We start from the raw sequence: 23,637 nt of genomic DNA, 5'->3' as shown, positions 1-23,637 counted from the left end.
ATTGATGCATTTATTAGGTAAAATTGCTAGTTTTTATTGTCATTCAATGTGTTTTGGTCATTATCAATGCGCTGTCATCTTAATTGAGCGTGAGCAGTGCGGCAAAAGTAGATCCAGTGCCGAAACTATCACGACCCTGCTGCTTCAGCAATGCGCTTCTACTGCGCGCGGTGTGAAAGCTCTAATCCAGGGGTCACCAAACTTGTTCCTGGAGGGCCGGTGTCCTACACATTTTAACTCCAACCCTAATCAAACACACCTGAACAAGCTAATCAAGGTCTGTACTTGAAACACCCAAATCCTTAGCTCCAAAAGGAGCTAAATCCTGCAGGGACACCGGCCCTCGAGGACTGAGATTGGTAACCCCTGCTCTAATCTGTTACAAGGACGCCGAAAAACATGCGCTGCTCACGCTTTGCTCGCGCTTGCGGTGTGAAACAGGCTTGATAGCTGAACAGTGCATAAACAAGTAATGGTTCAGTCTGTAGTGCCTGGCTTGCTTTAATAAATGATTACTGTAGTGTCCTGGTTAAAAGATGACTAAGGGTGCTTTCACATCTGTAGTTCGCTTCATTTGGTCTGCATCAAGGGTAATAAATGATGCATTGTTGCCTTTTCTGCCGTCTTTGGGTCGTTTTCACACCACACTACTGGCTTTGGTCCGAACCAGTTGAAAGGAACCAAAATGCAGTCATGTGACAAAATCCACATCTCTCATTGGCCAGATGTTGTTGAATATATTTCCTAAACTGCTTATTGATTGGTCAGAATTCACGTGCAGGAAAATGTCAATCAACTCCCGCTGGTAAAGCTCTGTCAACAAATATTTTTCCTCCATATCCCATAATGCACAGCGCATCGGCCTACGGCAGCTGAATTAGTCCAAAAGGTGCAGTACTTTTTGCGGTTGGACCTGTTTTAGTATGGATCATATTCTCACCACAAACGAACCGCTCCAGGGTTGGTTTGAAAGCGTACCGAGACCACCTCTTCAAGCAGGTCTCGGTACGCTTATTTGGTCCGGTTTTGGTGCGCACTCGAGTACGATTGCTGCATTCTCACCTGCCCAAACCAACCGCACCAAAAGAGAAACGAACTCTAGTGCGATTCAATCAAACTAAATAAGGCAGGTGTGAAAGCACCCTAAGTCTTTCATGATGGTTCATGATTCATTTATTGATCACATTCCATAGAATTAATTAGTATTATTTCATCATGAATTAGAACTAGAGAGAAAATAACTAAAACACAAATAAATCTTAAACGAATAAACCAAATTACCTTATTTTTCCCTCAAACCAGGAGCTATAACACATGAAGGAGGAATTCGTCAAGCAACAGTATACCTGTGCCCCCTTTTACCGCGTTTCACCTAGAGTTCCATACTTTATTTTCATTCATTACTACACGCAATATATACATCCAATAGGCTGCACAGTTTTGACGTCATAATTAAACCAGCAGACTGAGGAACAGCTTTTTCCCCAGAGCTGTCTCCCTCCTGAACTCCACACCCCACTGACTCTTTTGCCCCCCAATACACCCCCCACTCTCCTCTAACTTAAACTCCTCGCAATAACTGCACTGTTTAACATTTGCACATTTAAAAATTTGCACATTCACTGCACCACATTGAGCTGTTTACTTATTGAACTGTACATAACCACTGCATATGGACATTTGTAATTATGTACACACCCACTATACATATACACTTGTAATCATGCTTATTTATCTGCACACTACTGATTATTAATAGCAACCTGCACATATATTCATATATTGTAACATATACACTTGTTATCATGTTTATTTATCTGCACACTACTGATTATTAATAGCAACTTGTACATATATTTCTATATTGTAACATATACACTTGTAATCATGTTTATTTATCTGCACACTACTGATTATTAATAGCAACCTGTACATATATTCATATATTGTAACATATACACTTGTAATCATGTTCATCTATCCCTGTACATATATTCCTATATTGTAACATATACACTTGTAATTATGTTTATTTATCTGCACACTACTGATTATTAATAGCAACCTGCACATATATTCATATATTGTAAATCTGTTCATAGCTTATCCAACCTGTATATAATGTTGATAGTACATCCATCTGTAAATATCACCATAGTTTTCTATAACTGCACTTTATAACTAATTCTTGTATCCTGCACTTGCTGCTATTGCACTGCTGGTTAGACCTAAACTGCATTTCGTTGCATTGTACTTGTACATGTGTAATGACAATAAAGTTGAATCTAATCTAATCTAATCTAAAGTCCCCAAACATCTTAATTCATTCAACAATTCAAACCGTATACAAAATACAACACAACAAAACAAATTCTAAATCATAAACAAAGTAACACATTATTTCAACTATAAAAGCTCAAATGTAATGTCTGTCAGTGCTGCATACCGTTGTCTGATGCCCGCTGAGCCCGCTGTGCGTTCACTCTGCTGTGGAGACCCCTGCGGCGGCGTGGCATCCCTGCTGCTCGCTCCGGTGCCGCCTGCGGGCGCGCTGAGACTCGAGCCGTAACATTCTGATGATCCTCAACATCAGCTGGAGGAATACACACATTTACATGTTTAATTACTTTAGCTCTTCTTTTTTTGACAACACACTTTACAGAGGATCTATTATCAGCACACAGATAATGTTCTCCAGATCTCTGAAACGGACCCCTTCAGGCTTTGATCCTAATTGAGGTGTTTTGGTGACTGTCGCTTTAAATGCAAATGAGATTGTGCTCTTTTCAGAAGAGGGCGGAGCTACAGACGACTGTGCGTCAGCATAGTGACAGATGTAGTCAAACTAGTCAGGTGTGCATGTGTGCTTGAGTGTGTGCTTGATGCTTCTGTCAGTCTATGTGGCTCCTGTCGCTAGTGATGGTGAAATGAAGCTTTCTGAACCAGTGAAGCGCTCGACTCAATTGTATCAGAAAAAGGTTCGTTACTCGAAGCTTTCTTAATCAGAGCTCGATGAGGACCTCTTCTGGTGAAAGTGTGGGAAAGCACTGTGTTGCCATAATGTCAAATGTTCACAACTGACCAACTCATTCATGTTGTAATACAACAACAGCAATATAAACAAATTACTCAATTACTGTAGTTTTTACACAAGATATATGACATTACACAACTGATGACTGTAGTAAAATCCAAGATATTCAAAAGTTTATCATAACACAATTAGTCCCGCTCCAAGCAGGGATCGAACCAGCGATTCCTGATTGGGAGGCGAGTGCTCTAGGAGGACGCTATGTGAACGATGCTTTAGAGTCGCGTTCACCAGATGGTCTCTGTTAAACACAATACTACGATATGCGGTGGTTTTCTTTAAAGATAGTCATAAAAAAATACGCTAATACACTTTAGTATTGTTCAAAACCTTTTTACTAAAAAATACTATTGTAGTTTAGTTTAATTACTGGTGTGTGGGACTGGTGCAGTGCTTTGAAACAAATGTATGTAATCGACGCCTAATCTCTCGCTATACACTTTACTATGAGGGTGTTTAAACCTTTGAATCAAAATTGGAAGCAGTCACGTGGGTAAAGGCGAAAATGAAGCTTCGGACGTCACTGATCACGTGATGATGGCAAAACGAATCAAGCTCCGGTACACTGCTTCACTGCGAGATGTATCGTTTTTTTGATACATGCTTCGAAGCCTCGGCGCACAACGTCATCACTACCTGTTGCTGATCATCTAAAACTCCACATCTATAATCCTCTTAGTCTATGCTGACATTATCTTCAGCAGCTCAAACACTCTAACGGCTAATGGACAGACGGCTGCTTCTCACTCAGGGCTGCTGGAGATGCTAATGAAGGAGAGATGAGCACTAGTGGGCGGGGCTTTCCCCCTCTGATGACACGTACAAAGGGAGAATGCCAATCACAGTGCTTCACTCATCAAGTCTGATCAGAACAAACTCAATTAATTCACATTTATCATCAGAGGCTGGAGATATTCACACACTGCTGACACACAACTGGGTTCAAACCCATTATAAAAGTGACTTTTGCATAATAGGTGCCCTTTAAAGCTTGCTTGATTTGAAGTATGATTGTCCGCTTGTGTGATAAACATAAATAAATATGACCATCGTCATTACAAGAACATCAACACTAACACAATAGTATTTTGAGTTGGACATCACTATTACATCAGACAAACCATATGCATATGGTGAAGCGTTTTAGCATACATGCTGATTTTCAACGCCTGTCCAAAGAAGGCTTGTTGCTAAAATAATTATGATAACGATGATGATTAGAATGTTGGGTGGCACGGTGGCTCAGTGGTTAGCACTGTGGCCTCACAGCAAGAAGGTCTCTGGTTTGAGTCCCGGCTGGGTCAGTTGGTGTTTCTGTGTGGAGTTTGCATGTTCTCCCCGTGTTGGTGTGGATTTCCTCCGGGTGCTCCTGTTTCCCCCACAGTTAAAACATATCGTCACCTTGGATTTAGCCAGGGGTGTCAAACTCAAATCCTGGAGGGCCGAAGCCCTGCACAGTTTAGTTCCAACCCTGCTCCAACACACTTACCTGTAGCTTTCAAACAAGCCTGAGGGACTCAATGAGTTTCATCAGGTGTGTTTAATTAGGGTTGGAAGTAAACTGTGCAGAGCTGCGGCCCTCCAGGAATTGAGTTTGACACCTGTGATTTATAAGGTTCTGTCTGCGTTCTGAATGATGTTGAGATATTGAGCTTTAAAGTTTCTGCCGTCCATAGTAAACAGTATGTGTGTAACATTTGTTTTTGAAATAAAAAGTCCAAAAATGGAAACAACTTAATAGAAAAAAAACATCCCATAATGTAAATAAGTTTTCATTTAATACGAATATGTAAATAACTCAATTTTGACAAAAATGTCAGATAGAACCTTATAACTCTAAGGTGACAACATGTGCTATAGGAGAATTGATGAACTAAATTGGCCGTAGTGTGCGAGTATGTGTGTAAATGAGTGTGTACAAGTGTATCCCACTACTGGGTTGCAGCTGGAAGGACACCCGCTGCGTAAAACATATACTGGAATAGTTGGCGGTTCATTCCGCTGTGGCGACCCCTGATAAATAAGCCGAAAGAAAACAAATGAATGACCACAATGTTTAAATTCCCAGTTATAATTCATTTAAGTTGGTATATTATACCTTTTAAATATTAGAGAATATTAGTAGAGTTTTATTCCTTAATTACATCCACAGTGTTCATTATTTTTTTCAATTTAATTGTATTATTTACTGCAATGCATATAAGTTTGCATTTTAGGAAAATCTTAATACGGATTCTAAATACGTATTATTATATTAGTTCATTTCAATATATTTTTTCATTACATTTTTATTTATTTTCAGTTGAATTTGACTGTAAAATAAACCATAAAACATAAATAAATCGATATATTAAGATTTCTTTAGGACATAAACTATTTATATGTTATTTAAAGTACTTTTTGGTACATTTTCGGGAACATTTCAGTTTTTATAATCGAAAATTCCGCTTTAACCAACTCAATTTTGATGTAAAAATTCTGTAAATAAAAAGTATGAGCTGGACAATCAATTTCCCACAGATTACCCATTTACAGACGTTTATTATTATCAAAAGCTCAACATTCACTCCAGTAATATGCGGTTTGATCACCAGCATCAGTGTTTATGAAGTGTAAGTATATTAATATATCCATATTTCACGTGACAGCTGCTGATTTATGAACATATTTCGCTCACCGTCTTGAGTTCGTCCGCGGATCTTCACAGCAAACACTATCAGCACCAGCAGAATCGCGGCAGCTGCGATATAGAGAACCACATCCATGTCAAACCATTAAAATATGATTTAAAAACAAAGCTGATAACTTTAAGCTGCTCACTGCAGCCAGAGGAAGTCGACGTTGCTTTACATCGCGCGTCACTTCCGTTTGTCTTAACGCGCCCTCTGAAGGTGTGGAGGAATGTTTTTATAGATATATACAGTAGCTGTCGCCTACCCTGTTGTCTATTAGGAAGGCGTCAATAGAGCCGCCATTTTAGTACAGGGTCGCGCTCCTTTGAAATGAAACCGGGACCAAGCTGAAGTGGAGGACTGTGGCCATTTAGAGCAAGAGAATTACACATATACACTATGATCAGGATTTTCCCTGGAGGTTAGTGTGCAATTATTATTTTTTAATTACGAAACTTATAATTTTACATTACTATTCTACATTGGTGGATGAGTGATCGCACAGGTATTCCTGACAAAAAAGCTTGTGTTTGTGTGTATGGAAATGTACTATCCACCCTCCCTGTTAAATTTGATCTAATCATGTCCTGAAACACAGCTCCTCTCCTGCTTTCACTGCTCATTCAATTGGATCGATGGCGGCAGCTGCTTTGTTTTTCATTTAGTAATTTACAAAGCACATTGAAGCTGAGATACAACCTGAAAGACGACAATACAACACTTACTATGACAATCATCAGCACTTTTAATAGTTTATTATACAGATTTACAATATGCTGTTGTTCTATTGGAGTTTTCGTTCCAAAATGGCCGCCGCGCCATCTAGTGGCTGTTTCCCGAATTGCACTAGAGTGTCGCCTCTTGGTGATTCTATGCTCTTTGTTATACGTACAGAAGGTGACAGACAATATTGAACATGTTTTAGGAGCTGATTTATTAGTAAAAGAACAAACAACATTATTATTTACAGTAAGCAGCTGATTTTAAGTATTAGAGGTGGAGAACTCCTTCAGAGCCCAGGATTTGGTGGCGATCTCCTGCCGAAGTCGGGAATATTCCTCTGCAAGAGCCTCGAAGTCTTTGCCGTAGATCTCGAAAGATGCCAGTTTAGACTCCACTTCCTGTTTCTCCATCTTGGATGATTTCAGATCCGCGTTGAGTTTCTCCCTGAAAACAACACACACACACACACACACACACACACACACACACACACACACACACACACAGATTTATTTGGTTAACTACCTCTGAAACACTGCGCTTGTGTGTTTGTGTGATTAATCTGGGTTGCTGCAGGTTTTAAAATGTAAGACTTTTTAAGACCAATGTGAATGAAATCTCAGACATTTTATTCAGGGATTAACTCTAGGATTAGGTGGCACCCTGGCTCAGTGGTTAGCCCTGTGGCCTCACAGCAAGAAGGTCACTGGTTTGAGTCTCGGCTGGGTCAGTTGGTGTTTCTGTGTGGAGTTTGCATGTTCTCCCCGTGTTGGCGTGGGTTTTCTCCGGGTGCTCCGGTTTCACCCTCAGTCCAAACACATGCGCTATAGGGGAACTGATCAACTAAACTGGCTGTAGTGTATGAGTGTGTGTGTGTGTGAATGAGTGTGTATGGGTTTTTCCCAGTACTGGGTTTTGGCTGGAAGGGCATATGCTGTCTAAAAAATATGCCAGTTGGCCGTTCATTTTGCTTTGGTGGCCCCTGAAGAATAAGAGACTTAGCTGAAGCAAAAATGAATGAATGAATTAAGATTTTTGGTAGAAAAGATTTTTACTCAAAATATTCAAATACAGTCAGTTTTTTTAAATGTATTTTTTACTGATAATGAACTCGTTAAACTAATTTTTTTGTAAAGTTTATTTTTATACAAAAAATATCATTAAATTTAAAGAAAAAAGTATTTTTTTATGAAAAAGCTCATTAAATTTAAAGAAAAAAGTATTTTTTTATAAAAAAGCTCATTAAATTTAAAGAAAAAAGTATTTTATGAAAAACTCATTAAATTTAAAAAAGTAATTTTTTTATGAAAAACTCATTAAATTAAAAAAAAAAGTATTTTTTTATGAAAAAGCTTATTAAATTTAAAGAAAAAAGTATTTTTTTATGAAAAAGCTCATTAAATTTAAAGAAAAAAGTATTTTTTTTTATAAAAAAGCTCATTAAATTTAAAGAAAAAAGTATTTTTTTATGAAAAAACTCATTAAATTTAAAGAAAAAAGTATTTTATGAAAAACTCATTAAATTTAAAGAAAAAAAAGTAATTTTTTATGAAAAAGCTCATTAAATTTAAAGAAAAAAGTATTTTTTTATGAAAAAGCTCATTAAATTTAAAGAAAAAAGTATTTTTTTATGAAAAAGCTCATTAAATTTAACGAAAAAAGTAATTTTTTTATGAAAAAGCTCATTAAATTTAAAGAAAAAAGTAATTTTTTATGAAAAAGCTCATTAAATTTAAAGAAAAAAGTAATTTTTTATGAAAAAGCTCATTAAATTTAAAGAAAAAAGTATTTTTTTATGAAAAAGCTCATTAAATTTAAAGAAAAAAGTAATTTTTTATGAAAAAGCTCATTAAATTTAAAGAAAAAAGTAATTTTTTATGAAAAAGCTCATTAAATTTAAAGAAAAAAGTATTTTTTTATGAAAAAGCTCATTAAATTTAAAGAAAAAAGTAATTTTTTTATGAAAAAGCTCATTAAATTTAAAGAAAAAAGTATTTTTTTATGAAAAAACTCATTAAATTTAAAGAAAAAAGTATTTTTTTATGAAAAAGCTCATTAAATTTAAAGAAAAAAGTAATTTTTCATGAAAAAGCTCATTAAATTTAAAGAAAAAAGTAATTTTTTATGAAAAAACTCATTAAATTAAAAAAATTGATAAAACCTAGTTACAATTCAAGAAAAAAAGTTGTTAATTTTCATAAAAAAGCTCCTTAAATTTAGAAAAAAAAAAAAAAACTTTTTATGAAATGAAAGTACATTACATGAAAAACAATGAAAAAGCTTATTAAATTTCAGGAGAAATGTTAATTTAGCTGGCAGCTAAATTCTCTGCAAGTCTCTCATGGTCGCTCACTGAAGCTAAGCAGGGCTTAGTACCTGGATGGGAGACCACATGGGAACACTAGGTTGCTGTTGGAAGCGGTGTTAAAAAGGCCAGCAGGAGCGCCCAACCTGCGGTCTGTGTGGGTCCTTATGCTCAGTATAGTGAAGGGGACTCAATACTGCTCAGTGAGCGCCGTCTTTCAGATGAGATGTTAAACTGAGCTCCTGACTCTCTGTGCTCATTAATAATCCCAGGATGTCCTTCCGAAAAAAGTAGGGGTTTAACCTCGGCATCCTGGCCAAATTTGCCCACTGGCTTCTGTCCATCATGGCCTCCTAACCCTCCCCATATCATAACTGGCTTCATCACTCTGTCTCCTCTCTACCCATCAGCTGGTGTACGGTCTGGCACAAAATGGCTGCCGTCACGTCATCCAGGTAAATGCTGCACACTGGTGCTGAATGAGGAGATTCCCCCCCATGTGTAAAGCGCTTTGAGTGCCCAGAAAAGCGCTATATAAATGATATATATAAGGAATGATATAAATGGAATTATTATATTAAATTCTACATAAAATAGGATAAGGTTTATTATAAAGCAGACATTAGAATTTGTATTTAAATTAATTATAATAATAATTAATTTTGGATGCACAGAAAAAATCTGCAAAATAATATTTGAGATAAATAAATTAACATCTTGACAAAATTGGGACACATAGCTGCATGACCAAAATAAGTGAGGAAGAGTTTCGTTGTTATTCTGACAAAAGAAGCAGTTTGTGTCAAAATCTGATCCAGATTTTTTCTTTAAGGAGTTTTTGACTGCAATTATAATTCATTTTCATGAAAAAACTCATTAAATTTACAAAAAAGCTGTTAATTTTTATATATATATATATATATATATATATATAAAAATTCCAGGAAATAAAATGCTTTAATTTCTATGAAAAATCATCCTGTTAAATTTCAAGAAAAAGTTGTTAATTTTGTGGAAAAATGATTAATTCTTTTTGAAAAAACTCAAACATTAAATGTAGAACAAAAATGTAAAAAAACTATTTAATTTGGGAAAAAAAAAAATTTTCATAAACAAAGTTGTTAATTTTAAAGAAAAAAAATGCAAAACTTCAAGAAAAAAAAGTTGTTAATTTTCATGAAAAAAACGTATTAAATTTAGAAAAAAAGTTGTAATAAAAAAAAAAAACATTTCATTTGGGAGCAAACAAAAATATATTAGTGTAAAATCTTACATTTCGAAAAATTGTTTTTGTTCAATTTCAGGAAATAAAAATTGTTTTTTTTTTTTTTAAAGATTGTTAAATAAAAAAAGTTAATTGTAAAGAAAAATCTCCCTAATTTAGGGAAAACATAAATTTGTGTGAAAATCTTAGATTTCTAACTTCTTTTTCTAAACATCTTTATTCATAAAATCCAACGAGTCTATTCTCAACATTTTCTCTTACCTTTTTTCTTGATATTTAATGAGTTCTTTCACAAAAATTAACAAGTTTATTCTACAATTTATCTAAACCTGTTTCTCGAAATTTAACGAGTTTAATCTCGCATTATAATGATTTTAATCTGAAGATGGTTTTCAACTAATACTTGGCCCTAATCCCAAAACTGCTTCATTGAAAAAAATTCTCATTTAGTGGAAATGTTTTTTTTTAAACAGATTTTTAAAAAATGAAGTCATAAAAGAAAAATCTAATTTAGTGAAAAGTATTTATAATGAATTGTGCTTTTGCTGTAATTGTCTGAAAAAGCTTGGCGATGAGAAACGCCGTCTGCTGTTACTCACGTTATTTTTTTATGAGTGGCGATCTTGTCTCTTGTGTAAGTGTCCAGCTGAACTTCAAGCATCTCAGCCCTGCAGAAACAAACCCATCAGCATTAAAGACACCTAACATTACATCAAGAGTATTTCAACATATTATTACTGCATACAATATACGAGTGTGTGCTTACAGTGCTCAGCAGAAATGAGTACATCCGCTTTTAAAAATTAGTAGTTTTATTAATTTCTCAGTAAATATAGACAGTTATATTTATTAACATAAGAGTTTGGTCAGTATAATCCAAATCAAATAAAATCACTTTAAATTAAAGTAATTTGATTTGATTTATACTGACCAAACTCTTATTTTTGAAAAAACAAATGATAAATTTCAGCAAATAAAATGCTTTGATTTCCGTGAAAAATCTTGTTAATTTTCAAGAAAAAAAGTTTTAATTTTGTGGAAAATTGTTAATTATTTTTGAAAAAACTCAAACATTAAATGTATAACATAAATGTAAAAAAGAAAATTATTTGGGGAATTTTTTTTTCATTAAAAAGTTGTTAATTTAAGAAAAAAATGTTAAAATTCAAGAGAAAAGTTGTTAATTTTCATAAAAAAACTTAATAAAGTTTTAAAGGATCTGAACTTAATAATTTAGAAATAGAGGGAAAATACATTTAAATCAAATGAGATATTGCAAAAAACAATTACAAACTACTAAATTTAAACTAAATGTTATATATTTTTTTAGTTTCTCTTAATTTTTTAACATTTATTTATTCATTCATTCATTTTCTTGTCGGCTTAGTCTCTTTATTAATCCGGGGTCGCCACAGTGGAATGAACTGCCAATTTATCCAGCAAGTTTTTATGCAGCGGATGCCCTTCCAGCCGCAACCCATCTCTGGGAAACATCCACACACACATTCACACACACTCATTCACTACAAACAATTTAGCCAACCCAATTCACCTGTACCGCATGTGTTTGGACTGTGAGGGAAACCGGAGCACCCGGAGGAAACCCACGCGAACGCAGGGAGAACATGCAAACTCCACACAGAAACGCCAACTGAGTCAAGGATCGAACCAGCGACCTTCTTGCTGTGAGGTGAATGTGCTACCCACTGCGCCACTGCCTGGCCCTATTTATTAACATTTATTTAATATTTTCCCTCAATATATTAATATTTGGACTGTGATCTTCAGTGTTTTGTTAGATTAGTTCATCAGATTTGTCTTTGGTACTGACTACTCTAGTGTATCTGCACTAGTAAATGACTGTAAAGCCTCCTGTCGAACATATGAATGTAAAAGATTGACCTGTACTTAACTATACTGAGCACTGCATATCTACGATTACATTCAGAGCAAAAGACAGAGCTGAAATGAACACACCTGATCTTCTGCAAACCGATATCACATTTCCCCTCAAAGTACTCGATCTTCTTCCTGTCCAGATCTTTCTGAGCCGTCAGTCTGAGCTCCAGCACCAGACTCTGGAGGATCTTCATGCACATCAGCAGCTCCTGACACACAAAATAAGGATTAGTTTAGTTTATTTTTGCACAAAGACAATACATTTAATAAACTACAGTCGACGGCAAGATGCATCATGTCAGGTTAAAGCAAAATGCTCATCATCTTTCAGAAAGTGCTTTAAAAATGACATTGGTTTAACATTTTATTATTGATTATATTTCATTTATTCTTCAACTTTAACTGTTTATAGTCATTAACAGTGAAGTTGATTTGTGTTACGCAGATAAGCCCATGTCTTTAGTTTAATAAGTTGTTAGTGAAGAATAATAAACCTTAAAATGTCAAGATTGACCAATCAGAATCAAGTATTCCAGAGAGGAGTCTTGTGGTAAAAACATGTCTTCATATATGTTGATTCAGACATGAATAGCCGCGTTTCCACTATCGCGCCTAAAGCGAGCGAGCCAAGGCCAGTGGCGTTTCCACTGTCACTTCCGGGGCCTAATCGGGCCAAAGCGGGGCTTTCTTGGGGTCAACGGCCAACCTTTTTCGGCCCGCTGAATACCTTGGGCCAAGGAGGGCCAGCTGGGGCTTCGGGGCGGAGTGAAAGGAGAGGCGGGCAGTTTTCTGATCGCACATGAGCACATGCGTCAAACAAATAAAGAAATAAGGGAAAGAAAACATCTAGCCTTATAGTCTGGGGTCTTTTTGCGTATGATCGCCCTTATGTTTCCCTTTTAAATGCAAGGCTGCTGCATAAAATAATAAAGTAGTTTTAATTAGTAGTGACGTTCTTTGCTGCGTCCTCCTTTATGTTTCAATAACGCATAATAACCTTTACACCATATTAAACACACAGCAGACAGTAAAGGTTTTCGAGAGTTTTGTCAAGTTTAAAAGGTGTGTTTGTGCATGTTTAGATGCCTGTACGTGTGTGTGAGACCGGGCAAAAGCGCTCCCTTCACAACTCTTATGCCGCGAGTGGCTTTTTTCTTTCTTTATTTTGGAGATAATACACAATATAAATACAACAGAAAGACATAAAACTTAACAAGTTACGTGCCCACTTTCGTAGACTTTAAACAATATAGTGTCATATCTTGATAAAATAGCCTAAGCTATATTGAAATATAATTTAAAGAATTACAAATATCGGATATATATAAAATCGCATTAAATAAATTAACCAATATAAAATAAACAAAAGCTAGCTAGAACAATGTAGGTAGTCTATATACAATACATAAATCAAACCGTTTTAAAGTCACATATAGCCTAACTTTCATTTTACAAAGACCTGTCTGAAAAAAAAGACTTTAGATATTTTCAAAAACAATAAACACCGGAGAAGGTTTGAAATATTATTTATAAAGTAAATATTTATATAAGTAAATATTTATAAAGTATTTGGATACGATGATATTAATCAAATCGCGCAAACAGAGCATTGTTTGGGTGAGTGAATGCAGAATCTAGCCTACCTTTCTTTCTGTCACCCAGTCCTGCGCAGCGCTCGCTGCTTTAAACGCATCGGGGGAAAGCCCGAACACAAAATGTGTTCTAAATCCTCAAACAAGTGTTTATGTTTTTATATGACATGGTTAAATTTATAAATGAAACTTTAAATTTAGAGCTCTAGTGAATAGCTGCTGAGCGCAACAAATATGGCTATATTTTATTAGGCTACTCGCTCTTGTGCTGAAACACTGAACACGACGTCTATCAAAACGAGAATGTTATAAAATACATGCCATATCGAGTTATAAAGGAGAATTTCTGTGGCTTTATATTATGGATGTGTGCGTTCTCTGTGTTGGGTCCCTCTGTTAGTGGCGAGAGCATTCGTGGCACAATGACAACAGTCGGTCGGCGAGTAAACAAATGTAATGAATGGAAATACACAGGTATAGACATGTCATGTACTGCTGTACAGTAACTGGTCATTTGTTTGTTTCGGTTGTCTTCATTGTAATGGTTTCGTTTCGTGATGATTCTATGGTGTGCTTTATCTGCCTGATTCCCGCTGAAGTGGGCGGGTTGTGTGACGTTTGATTCGGGGATGTTCTGTGGGCGGTGTTTGCGTGACGCGCTGTAAGCTACTAGCCTGACAGTGGAAACGCGACATGATTTCAGCCTCATTTCTCAACCTCCCGGGCGATTGGCCCAGCCCGATTAAAGCCATGGCTCGCACTGGCCCGATAACGGAAATGCGGCTAATGAGTGTCTCTGGACTCACAGACAGGTAAGTGTGTGTCTGCCGCTGCAGTAGCGTGGTATTCTCTCTGTTTTTCTCAGTCAGACTCTTCACTTTCTTCTTTTCCCCATCCAGCAGTTCGGGAAGTTTAGAAAGCTTGACGCTCCTCAGACCCTCGCTTTCATTCTCTAAGAGAGACGAGAAAATACTTAAGTGCCACATATAAATAAAAACAGCCGTCCCTTTAAAACAAAGCTCTTTCAGCAGAGTGGCTCAGCTCACCCCAGTCAGGCTGGTAGTATGTCAGGATGGCGACGCTTTTCTTCTTCAGGTGCTGCAGGAGCTCTGACGGACACTTCTGCTTCATCTGCAGGACGTCCTGCAAAAAACAACATGTCATCATGAGTCCCTTTTATAAAGTAAAGCCTTGTACACACTTCTGATGTTTTTATTTCAATACCGTTTTTAAATTTGAGTTCAGACTACAGGATTTTAAACTATTGATGTTTTCACGCTGCATATCTATCTGGGCTAGCGTTCCGCCGCTGCTGTGTTTACACTGTAGGATGCATCGGCGACACGGGGGGGTTCACACTACATGAATTTACAGTAGGAGAATCGCCAACTGTCTCGGTCCACAAACTACATCTCTCACAACCAAACACACGACAAGAAAACAACGCAAGGTCACGTAGTATATCTTGTGTTATTAACTACATAAAAAGAAAGAAGCCTTTAGTGGGCTTGAGATGCTGAGATGACACATCACACAGACACGGGTGCTCCAGACAAATGTACACTAGTTTTCCAGAAGCAAAATAATCTTGTTTTTCGCTTCTGACAGAAGATTATTTTGCTTGTTTTAGGCGAAATATTTTGGCAAATTATTTCTTTAAACAAGACAATATGTTTTGCTTGTCGAGAAAATTCTTCTTGATTTTAGGAACTGTTAGATATTTGGACTAGAAACAATACAAAAAAAGTTTTTTGCAGTGTATATAAGGGCTCAGGGTTGACAGTGCATGTCAAAGCACAAACCAAGCATGAAGACAAAGGAACTGCCTGTAGATCTCAGAGACAGGATTGTCTGGAGGCACAAGGCTGGGGAAGATTACAGAAACATTTCTGCTGCTCTGAAAGTTCAATGAGCACAGCGGCCTCCATCATCGTAACTGGAAGATGTTTAACCAGCAGGACTCTTCCAGAGCTGGCCGGCCATCTAAGCTGAGTGATCGGGGGAGAAGGGCCTTAGTCAGGGCGGTGATCAATAACCCGATGGTAACTCTGTCTGAGCTCCAGCGCTCTTCTGTGGAGAGAGGAGAACCTTACAGAAGGACAACCATCTGTGCAGCAATCCACCAATCAGGCATCTGTATGGTAGAGCGGGCAGACGGAAGACGCTCCCCGCCTGGAGTTTGCCAAAAGGAGGACTCTCAGACCATCAGAAACTAAACTCTCTGCTCTGATGAGACTCAAACTGAACTCTTTGGAGTAAACGCCAGGCGTAACGTTTGGAGAACAGCAGGCAGCGCTCATCACCAGGCTAACAGCATCCCTACAGTGAAGCATGGTGGTGTTGGCATCATGCTGTGGGGATGTGTTTCAGCAGCAGGAACTGGAAGACTAGTCAGGATAGAGGGAAAGATGAATGCAGCGATGTACAGAGACATCCTGAATAAAGACCTGCTTCAGAGTGACCTCAGACTGGGGCGATGCTTCATCTTCCAGCAGGACAATGACCCAAAGCACACCGCCAACATATCAATGGAGTGGCACAACAACAACTCGGTGAATGTCCTTGAGTGGCCCAGCCAGAGTCCAGACCTAAATCCTATTGAACATCTCTGGAGAGATCTGAAAATGGCTGCACATCGTCACTTCCCATCCAACCTGATAGAGCTTGAGAGGTCCTGCAAAGAGGAACGGGCAAACATTCCCAAAGACAGGTGTGCAGAGCTTGTGGCATCATATTCAGAAAGACTTGAGGCTGTAATCTCTGACGAAGGTGCATCAACAAAGTGTCCAGCAAAGGCTGTGAATACTGATGTACAGGTGATTTTACAGCTTTTTTTTTTATTTTTAATAAATTCGCAACAAATTCAAAAACATCGCATTGTTATTATGGGGGATTGTGTGTAGAATGTTGAGGAAATACATGAATTTAATCCATTTTGGAATAAGGCTGAAACATAAACAAATGTGGAAAAAGTCAAGCGCTGTCAATACTTTCCAGATGCACTGTATAAAGAATTGTTTTCTAGTTATCTTTAAATTTTATTAAATAAATTAGCAAATTATCCATGGCAATATTTACCACCAGCCCACTAGCCTCAATCAAGTTTAGTTTTTGACCCTTTATAAAAACGTTTGGGCACCCCTGATCTAAATGAACGAGACAGAGTAAAGGGCATAAAAACTGTACCGGGATGCAGCCTAGGTGACAATGATACTCACAACTGAATCCTGTTTGATCTGCAGTTCCTGTGTGCTCGGCTGGAGCGCCACCTAGTGGTAATTTACTATAACTGTAGCAGCTCAAGGCACAAGAACAGAAGTACCATTTTTGTTGTGCATCAAATAATGTCAATGACTCTTTAATGCTTGCCACGTTGCATGTTAGCTTGCACACTCACATTTGTTTATTATTTACGTGGGATTAGAAATAAGTGATAATAAGAGTCCTAAATCTGATAAATTGCATTTATTTCAATGCACTTGTCCTCAAACACTGAGTGAGTAATGTAGCACCTGTTCAGAAGGCATCAGTCTCTTCACTCGCTCTGCAGTCAATCCCAGAATGCCGCTGTGAGGTTCACTGACGTCAGCGCTGATGTCCATCCGTTTCACACACTGACCCACCATCAAACACTGCTCCAGTGTGCTGTAGAACTGCCCCAGAAGACATTATAACATTGTTAAGTATACTAATGTAAGTCTGACATTGATTTGGCTAAACATAATTAAAAATACTGTGTGATCTGGGTTTATTGAATAGGACGTCCAAACAAATGAAAATGCCATCTCACAACAAGTGCCTCTACCATGCTATTACAGTACAAGTCTGTGCTGAAATGGGTAAATAAGAGTGTGATATCTCTATATTAGTATACATGTGGTACCGTGGCATCTCCTGTCTGAGCGCTGGAGGCTTTACTGAAGTGGTTCTCCTGGATGATCTCTCTCAGCAGCCGATGTATGCTCTCCACACGCAGCCAACTCAACCTCTGAGTGTGCAACTCTCGCTCCGCCTGAACAACACGCATTCAGAAGCATCTTTTAGCTGTATATTAGATTTGTTTCACATTGACATGAGTAATCTATCCCACTTTAAGAATAAATCAAAATACAGATCATTTGTTAAAATAAATCTGCAAAATAACATTGTTAACATGTCGAATAATGTTATTTTACACTTTTATACAGCTGAAGACTAAAATATTTGCCCTCTAGGGAACTTTTAAGTGCTGTTTAAAGGAGGCAAACATTCTCAACATAGTTATAAACATTATATTTTTAAGCAATAATTTCTATTAACTCATTTCTTTTGTCTTTGCCATGATTGCAGTACATAAAAGGCATGGGACAGTATACTGTATGATTCTGATGATATGATATAGGATGAAAATATCACTGTTTCACGGTATTGTGATTACTTCTCTAAAATATCTGAAAAAAAAAACTAAAACGTTTTTCTCCTTTAAACACAATAAATATTTATATTTATAATATAAAACTATATTTTATTTTGAGAAACATGTAGAATATTTTGGAACTAAAAACATGTCAAATTAATCTTTGACTTCTGTTGTCTTCATTAGTTTCAAAAACACTGATTTCTTTCATGATAAATCTTTGGATATCTATTCTGCTGGAGATATGGTTTTCCTAAAAAACAAACAAACAAAAACAACAATAAAAAAAATCATACATGTACCATAGGAAAGGTATTACAGAAAACTTTTTCAAACCGTGGTATGTCTTGAAAACGGTTATCGTCCCATGCATAGTACACAATATTATACTAGATATTTTGCAAGATACTAGAAGTATTCAGCTGAAATGACATTAAGAAAACTACTTATTGGTCAAGTAGGCAAGTCATTGAACATGAGTGATTGTTCTGTAGACAATCCAAAAAAAAAGATTTATTATGGGGCTAATAATATTGACCTTAGAAATTCACAATTAGAAAACACATATACAATAATAATAATAATTGTAATATTATGTGTATTGTATATTTTTATTATATTTATTGTGAATGTATTTATATTTCTTTCTTTTTAGGTTTTTTGCTTTAATCGTTTATGTTTTTATATAACTAAATTATCCACTATTATTTTATCCATGTGGAAAGAACACAACGGGCTGAAAATAAATCTGAAAAACAGCATGTTTTAATATTTCACTTATGTTGTTTGTTAGTTTAGTGCATTACTATATTATCCGCCATTATCTGTACAGAAAATCAGAAGATTTATTTTATCTTTGCCATGATGACAGTAAATAATATTAGACTAGATATTCTTCAAGACACTTCTATACAGCTTAAAGTGACATTTAAAGGCTTCACTAGGTTAATTAGGGTAACTAGGCATTGTATAACGATGGTTTGTTCTGTAGACAGTCGAGAAAAAAATATAGCTTAAAAGGGGCTAATAATATTGTCCCTAAAATGGTGTTTAAAAAATTTAAAACTGCTTTCATTCTAGCCAAAATAAAACTAATAAGACTTTCTCCAGAAGAAAAAATATTATCAGACATACTGTGAACATTTTCTTGCTCTGTTAAAAGTCATTTGGAAAATATTTAAAAAAGAAGAAAAAAATTCAAAGGGGGGGCTAATAATTCTGACTTCAACTGTATGTGTGTGTGTATATATATATATATATATATATATATATATATAGTTTACTGTAGTAAAGGCTAAAGTATACTAGTATGGTAATTACTATTAGTTCATGATAGTTACTAATAATACTACATTATGTAGTGTTACTCATTAATGAAGAATTGTAACTATATATATATATATATATATATATATATATATATATATATATAATTCCTAAATATTTCCCTTTACTATAAATAATTATAGTATTTTAAATGTGTAACACCTTTTTGTTTTTGCTGTTATATATATATATAGTAATTTACAGCATATTATTTACAGTAAATAATTGAACAATTATGTCTTATATGTTTCATAGACAGTTATATTGATCACTAAGATGTGATTGTCTAGGACAGGGGTGCTCAATCCTGTTCCTGGAGATCTACCTTCCTGCACAGTTTAGCTCCTACCCTGATCAAACCCACCTGAACCAATTAATTAGGACCTGAAATCCACTTGATAATTACAAACAGATCTCCAGGAACAGGATTGGCCACCCCTGGTCTAGGAATTACGTTGCTTCAGAAAACATCTCAGATGTGACCTAAATGTGCAAAGATTTATTTAAAAGACTATGCCCAGTTGATAAATGAATATACAAACCTTTTATAGGAAACACATTGAAAAACTCATCGGAAAGTAATACAAGACTTAAAATGTTACGACATAAAAAAAAATGTATAAATTATATTGCAATAAATATAAATTAAGATTTATTTGTTTCTATAGTCAGACCTTCTCCAGGTCTCTCCGCAGGTGCTGTGTGAGTCCAGTTCGGTCCACATGCTGGGAAAGAGTGGCCAGAAGCTTACAGAACTGCGGATTCTGGATCAAATCCTCCTCTGTCATCTGACACAAAGGGAACGCTGCTAAAACTGAAGCACAAATGAAGGAACTTATTAATATCAATGCTAAAATCATTGTAAAATAGTCTATAATCGCTTTACTTATGGAAGCATATCAGTAGCAAAACCAATTTTGAAATGTAATATGCAAAACAGCAATGCAATATGTAAAATGCCAATGCATTTATGTATTTAAGCAGCAAAATGGAAAAGAAACTATATCATTTACATCTGCCATTTTTAAGGACAGTTTTAATAGGTACATAATGTACAAATTTTAATGCTTTATAAGTTGCAAAATTAAATTGGAAAAGTAATACCCATGCCGTAGTGTATAAGTACATGTGTGAATGAGTGTGTATGGGTGTTTCCCAGTACTACGGCTGGAAGGGCATCTACTGCATAAAACATACAGTACGCTGGAATAGTGAGCAGTTCATTCTGCCGTGGCGACCTCTGATAAAAATAATGTAAGACCCAAATATATTTGATGCATGTACAAGCAGAAATTTAGACACTGGATTAGGGAAAACAGTATTGCATCTTCATGGCACATGTAAACTATGTAATTTTGCACCAAACATTGCACTTACTAGATACTCCATATTTACTTTGCTCGGTGTGTAATATAAATGTATACACACATGTGTTTGCTTGTGTATGTTTGCATAATTATGCATAGGTAAAATTATGGATGTTCATTAATTTATTTTCCTTCGGCTTAGTACCTTTATTCATCAAGGGTCACCACAGCGGAATGAACCACAAACTTATCCAGCACATGTTCTACACAGCAGATGCTTTTCCAGCTGCAACCCAGTACTGAGAAACATTCATACACACTCATACACTACAGCCAGTTTAGGTCATCAATTCCCCTATACCGCTTGTGTTTGGACAGTGGGGGAAACCGTAGCACCCGGAGGAAACCCACACCAACAGAACATGCAAACTCCACACAAAAAGCCAACTGACCCAGCGGAGACTTGAACAAGCGCCCTTCTTGCTGTGAGGTCACAGTGATAACCACTGAGCTACCATGTCACACCATTATATATGTACTGAATCTTTTGTTTGATTGTTTATAACAAGCCGTTTCTGTTAACATCATTATCATTTCTTAAGTTATTTACTAGTGTAAACATTAGTATTCATCCAATCATTCACTCAATTTCTTTTCGGCTTAGTCCCTTAATTAATCCAGGTTCGCCACAGAGGAATGAACCGCCAACCTATCCAGCACATGTTTTACACAGCGGATGCCCTTCCAGCTGCAACCCATCACTGGGAAACAGTATTCATCCATTGAAGGTTAAATTAATATGTTTCATAACAGAAAAATAAGAGAAAACCTAAATAAGTTCACACCTTGCTGATGTAAATGATCTCCTTTACCGAGAGAAGAGGCAAAAACACAATCATTTCTCTGAGACATCGCTAAGATCTGCGAAAAACAATGAAGACGACACATTAAAAACGATACAGGAACGTACAGAAATAGTGAAGTAACGTATAACGAAATAGTAAACTAAAATATAAAACGTTAACACATTGAGACTAACAACTTAACAGCACAAAGTCTTCAAACTGCCCTCCTTACCTGTATGTTTCACATTCGTTAACTGTCCTAAAGTTTAAAATGTAATAGTTAACCTAAATTATACGTGATTACTCATTAAAATACCCAAAAAGGTACACTTTTACATTGTTGACGTTCGTATTTTAGCGCCAGGAAGTCTGAGTATCCGACTGCGCATGGTTGAGTTTGAGCGTTCTGATTGGTTCACGATTTACAACTCTGAAGCTGAACCAATGAGCTTTAGCGCTTTTTTATTTGGGCGGTTTTCATTGGCTGCGCGATATGTTACACAAAAGTTTTTTGCTGTGAAGATCCGAGCAAGACTTCACAGAAATCAGAGAAAAGGATGAAGAATGTAATTTGTTTTATGCGCAGATATATGTTGATGAATTTTACAGTTATGTTAAAATATATACAGATGCCCCTAAGAGTTTAAATAGAGTAGATGTGGCCTTTACAGTTCCTGAATTTCAAGTATCCGTAGGGAAAAGGATTATGTCTCATTATGTGATGAAGTCTCGGTATATACAGGAGAGGGGTAGAGGAGATTAGACCTTTGAAATCAGTGTTCAGACCATAGACTGTTTTTTTTATTGTTTTTTATTAACTTCAATAAACTGTACAATAAAACTTAGAATACAGTAAGATAACAGTTCTTTTACACAATAATCAAATTACATACGCAAGATAAAGAGCAAAACCAAAACACAATACATAAAAATTAATAATAAAAAACGTAAAAAGTTAAAAGACAGTGCAATAAAAATGATAAATATTCCACTAGCATGAAAGATCTAATCATATTTGCTCAAGAAAGAAGCACATTTCTTATTTTAAATTAACCTAAGAGATTTAATTAAATGTTCTATTTCACACAGGAAGTCTTTAAAGATTGGATTTTTTTTGAAGAACCTCAGTTTGTGAAAGTAAATTTTCCCAGCAAGTATAAGAAAATTCACAGTTGCTTCTAACGACTTGTTTTGGTTTTCAAAATAACAAATAACATCCTTAAGGTACAAAATTACCACTCATATTAACCTCGGAAAAACAATATGAACTTAAATCATCCCAAAACAGTGATGATACATCGCAAGGGTTCAGACTCAAGTTCTTCACTGGCAAGTTTACAATATTGTAAATCAGAAAGTAGACCAGACATTTTAATAGAAATAATGCAAACATTATATAGAATTCAAATGATGGGTATGACAGTATGTTTTTATGGGTTCCTGTGCATATTGGCGTTCAAGCAAATGAAATTGCAGATAAGGAAGCAAAATAAGCTGCTAAAAATAATGATATTGGTCTAAATGCAAGTATAAGTAAGAGTGAAATCAAGAGTATTTTGAGGGAAAAATTACAAAAGGCACAAAATAAATTACTACGAATAATTTTAGAATTCATTCTAGAGCACATTTGCACAAAGAGTCTTTTAAAGAATTAGGCATGTTAACTGTTAGTAATAGAGTATGTTTTCTAAAACTGGGAATGGTACGTAAAATGTGGTTCAACAGCATTTATACAGCACTGGTTGGGATTTTAATATTTGTTTATTAAAATTTAGAAGTGTAGTGGGGAAAAATATGCTTTTATATACAAGTGCAATCATGTGAAACAAATGACTAAAATCAATCAAAGAAATAAAAGACTTAAGGAGGTTTAAAAAAGCTATCAAAAGATGGTTGTTTAAGGAGGATAATTATTTATCATAATTGAATTATTAAATCAATATTTTAATAATTTATGATTGATAGAGGGACTTAGTCGAAAATAAAAATGAATAAATGAAGCAATGTATTTGTGGATTATTTTGTTCCTGTTTTAAAATGTGGGGGTACTGTTTGTTTTATGCATCTACTGCAGGGGTGTCCACACTCGGTCCTGGAGGGCCGGTGTCCTGGAGAGAGTTTAGCTCCAACCCTAATCAAACACACCTGAACAAGTTAATCAAGCTCTTGCTATACTTTCAGGCAAGTGTGTTGAAGCAAGTTGAAGCTAAGATCAGCAGGACCGACTTTGGACATCCCTGATCTACTGTATTTTGA

At 35.8% G+C, this 23,637-nt stretch overlaps 3 protein-coding genes across 6 annotated transcripts in view; all 3 read right to left on the bottom strand.

The window, feature by feature from the left end:
- Positions 1–5,907, bottom strand: part of ddrgk1 (DDRGK domain containing 1) — a 15,237-nt gene extending 9,330 nt beyond the window's left edge. Inside the window, 2 exon segments of the mRNA NM_200293.2 lie at positions 2,447–2,593; positions 5,769–5,907. Of these exon segments, the coding sequence (NP_956587.2) occupies positions 2,447–2,593; positions 5,769–5,856 (235 nt within the window). The 5' untranslated portion in view covers positions 5,857–5,907.
- dnm1a (dynamin 1a) overlaps positions 1–23,637 on the bottom strand; it is a 582,590-nt gene that overhangs the window by 347,887 nt on the left and 211,066 nt on the right. The gene's annotated exons all lie outside the window — the stretch shown is intronic.
- Positions 6,679–21,770, bottom strand: haus4 (HAUS augmin-like complex, subunit 4). Of its 3 annotated transcripts, none has more exons than XM_087251654.1 (10): positions 21,614–21,770; positions 21,382–21,457; positions 19,904–20,043; positions 17,382–17,519; positions 17,020–17,160; positions 14,554–14,650; positions 14,314–14,459; positions 11,994–12,124; positions 10,616–10,684; positions 6,679–6,930 (listed from the first exon to the last, which is right to left on the bottom strand). In XM_087251654.1, the coding sequence occupies exons 2-10, from the start codon at positions 21,446–21,448 to the stop codon at positions 6,747–6,749; spliced, it is 1,113 nt and encodes a 370-aa protein (XP_087107780.1). In that variant the 5' UTR covers positions 21,449–21,457; positions 21,614–21,770; the 3' UTR covers positions 6,679–6,746.

This window comes from Danio rerio, chromosome 5 (assembly GCF_052040795.2).
Source record: "Danio rerio strain M-AB ecotype USA chromosome 5, GRCz13ab, whole genome shotgun sequence".
NCBI lineage: Eukaryota > Metazoa > Chordata > Actinopteri > Cypriniformes > Danionidae > Danio > Danio rerio.
Note: the sequence above shows the minus strand (reverse complement) of the source record. Positions and strands in the feature narration are given on the sequence as shown.

Coding starts and splice junctions, on each gene's coding strand:
- haus4 (XM_087251654.1), bottom strand. CDS start 21,448: ATGTCTCAGAGAAATGATTGTGTTTTTGCCTCTTCTCTCGGTAAAGGA. Junction 20,044..21,381: donor AGATCATTTACATCAGCAAG/GTGTGAACTTAT, acceptor TTTGTGCTTCAG/TTTTAGCAGCGTTCCCTTTG. Junction 6,931..10,615: donor GCCACTCATAAAAAAATAAC/GTGAGTAACAGC, acceptor TGTTGTTTTCAG/GGAGAAACTCAACGCGGATC.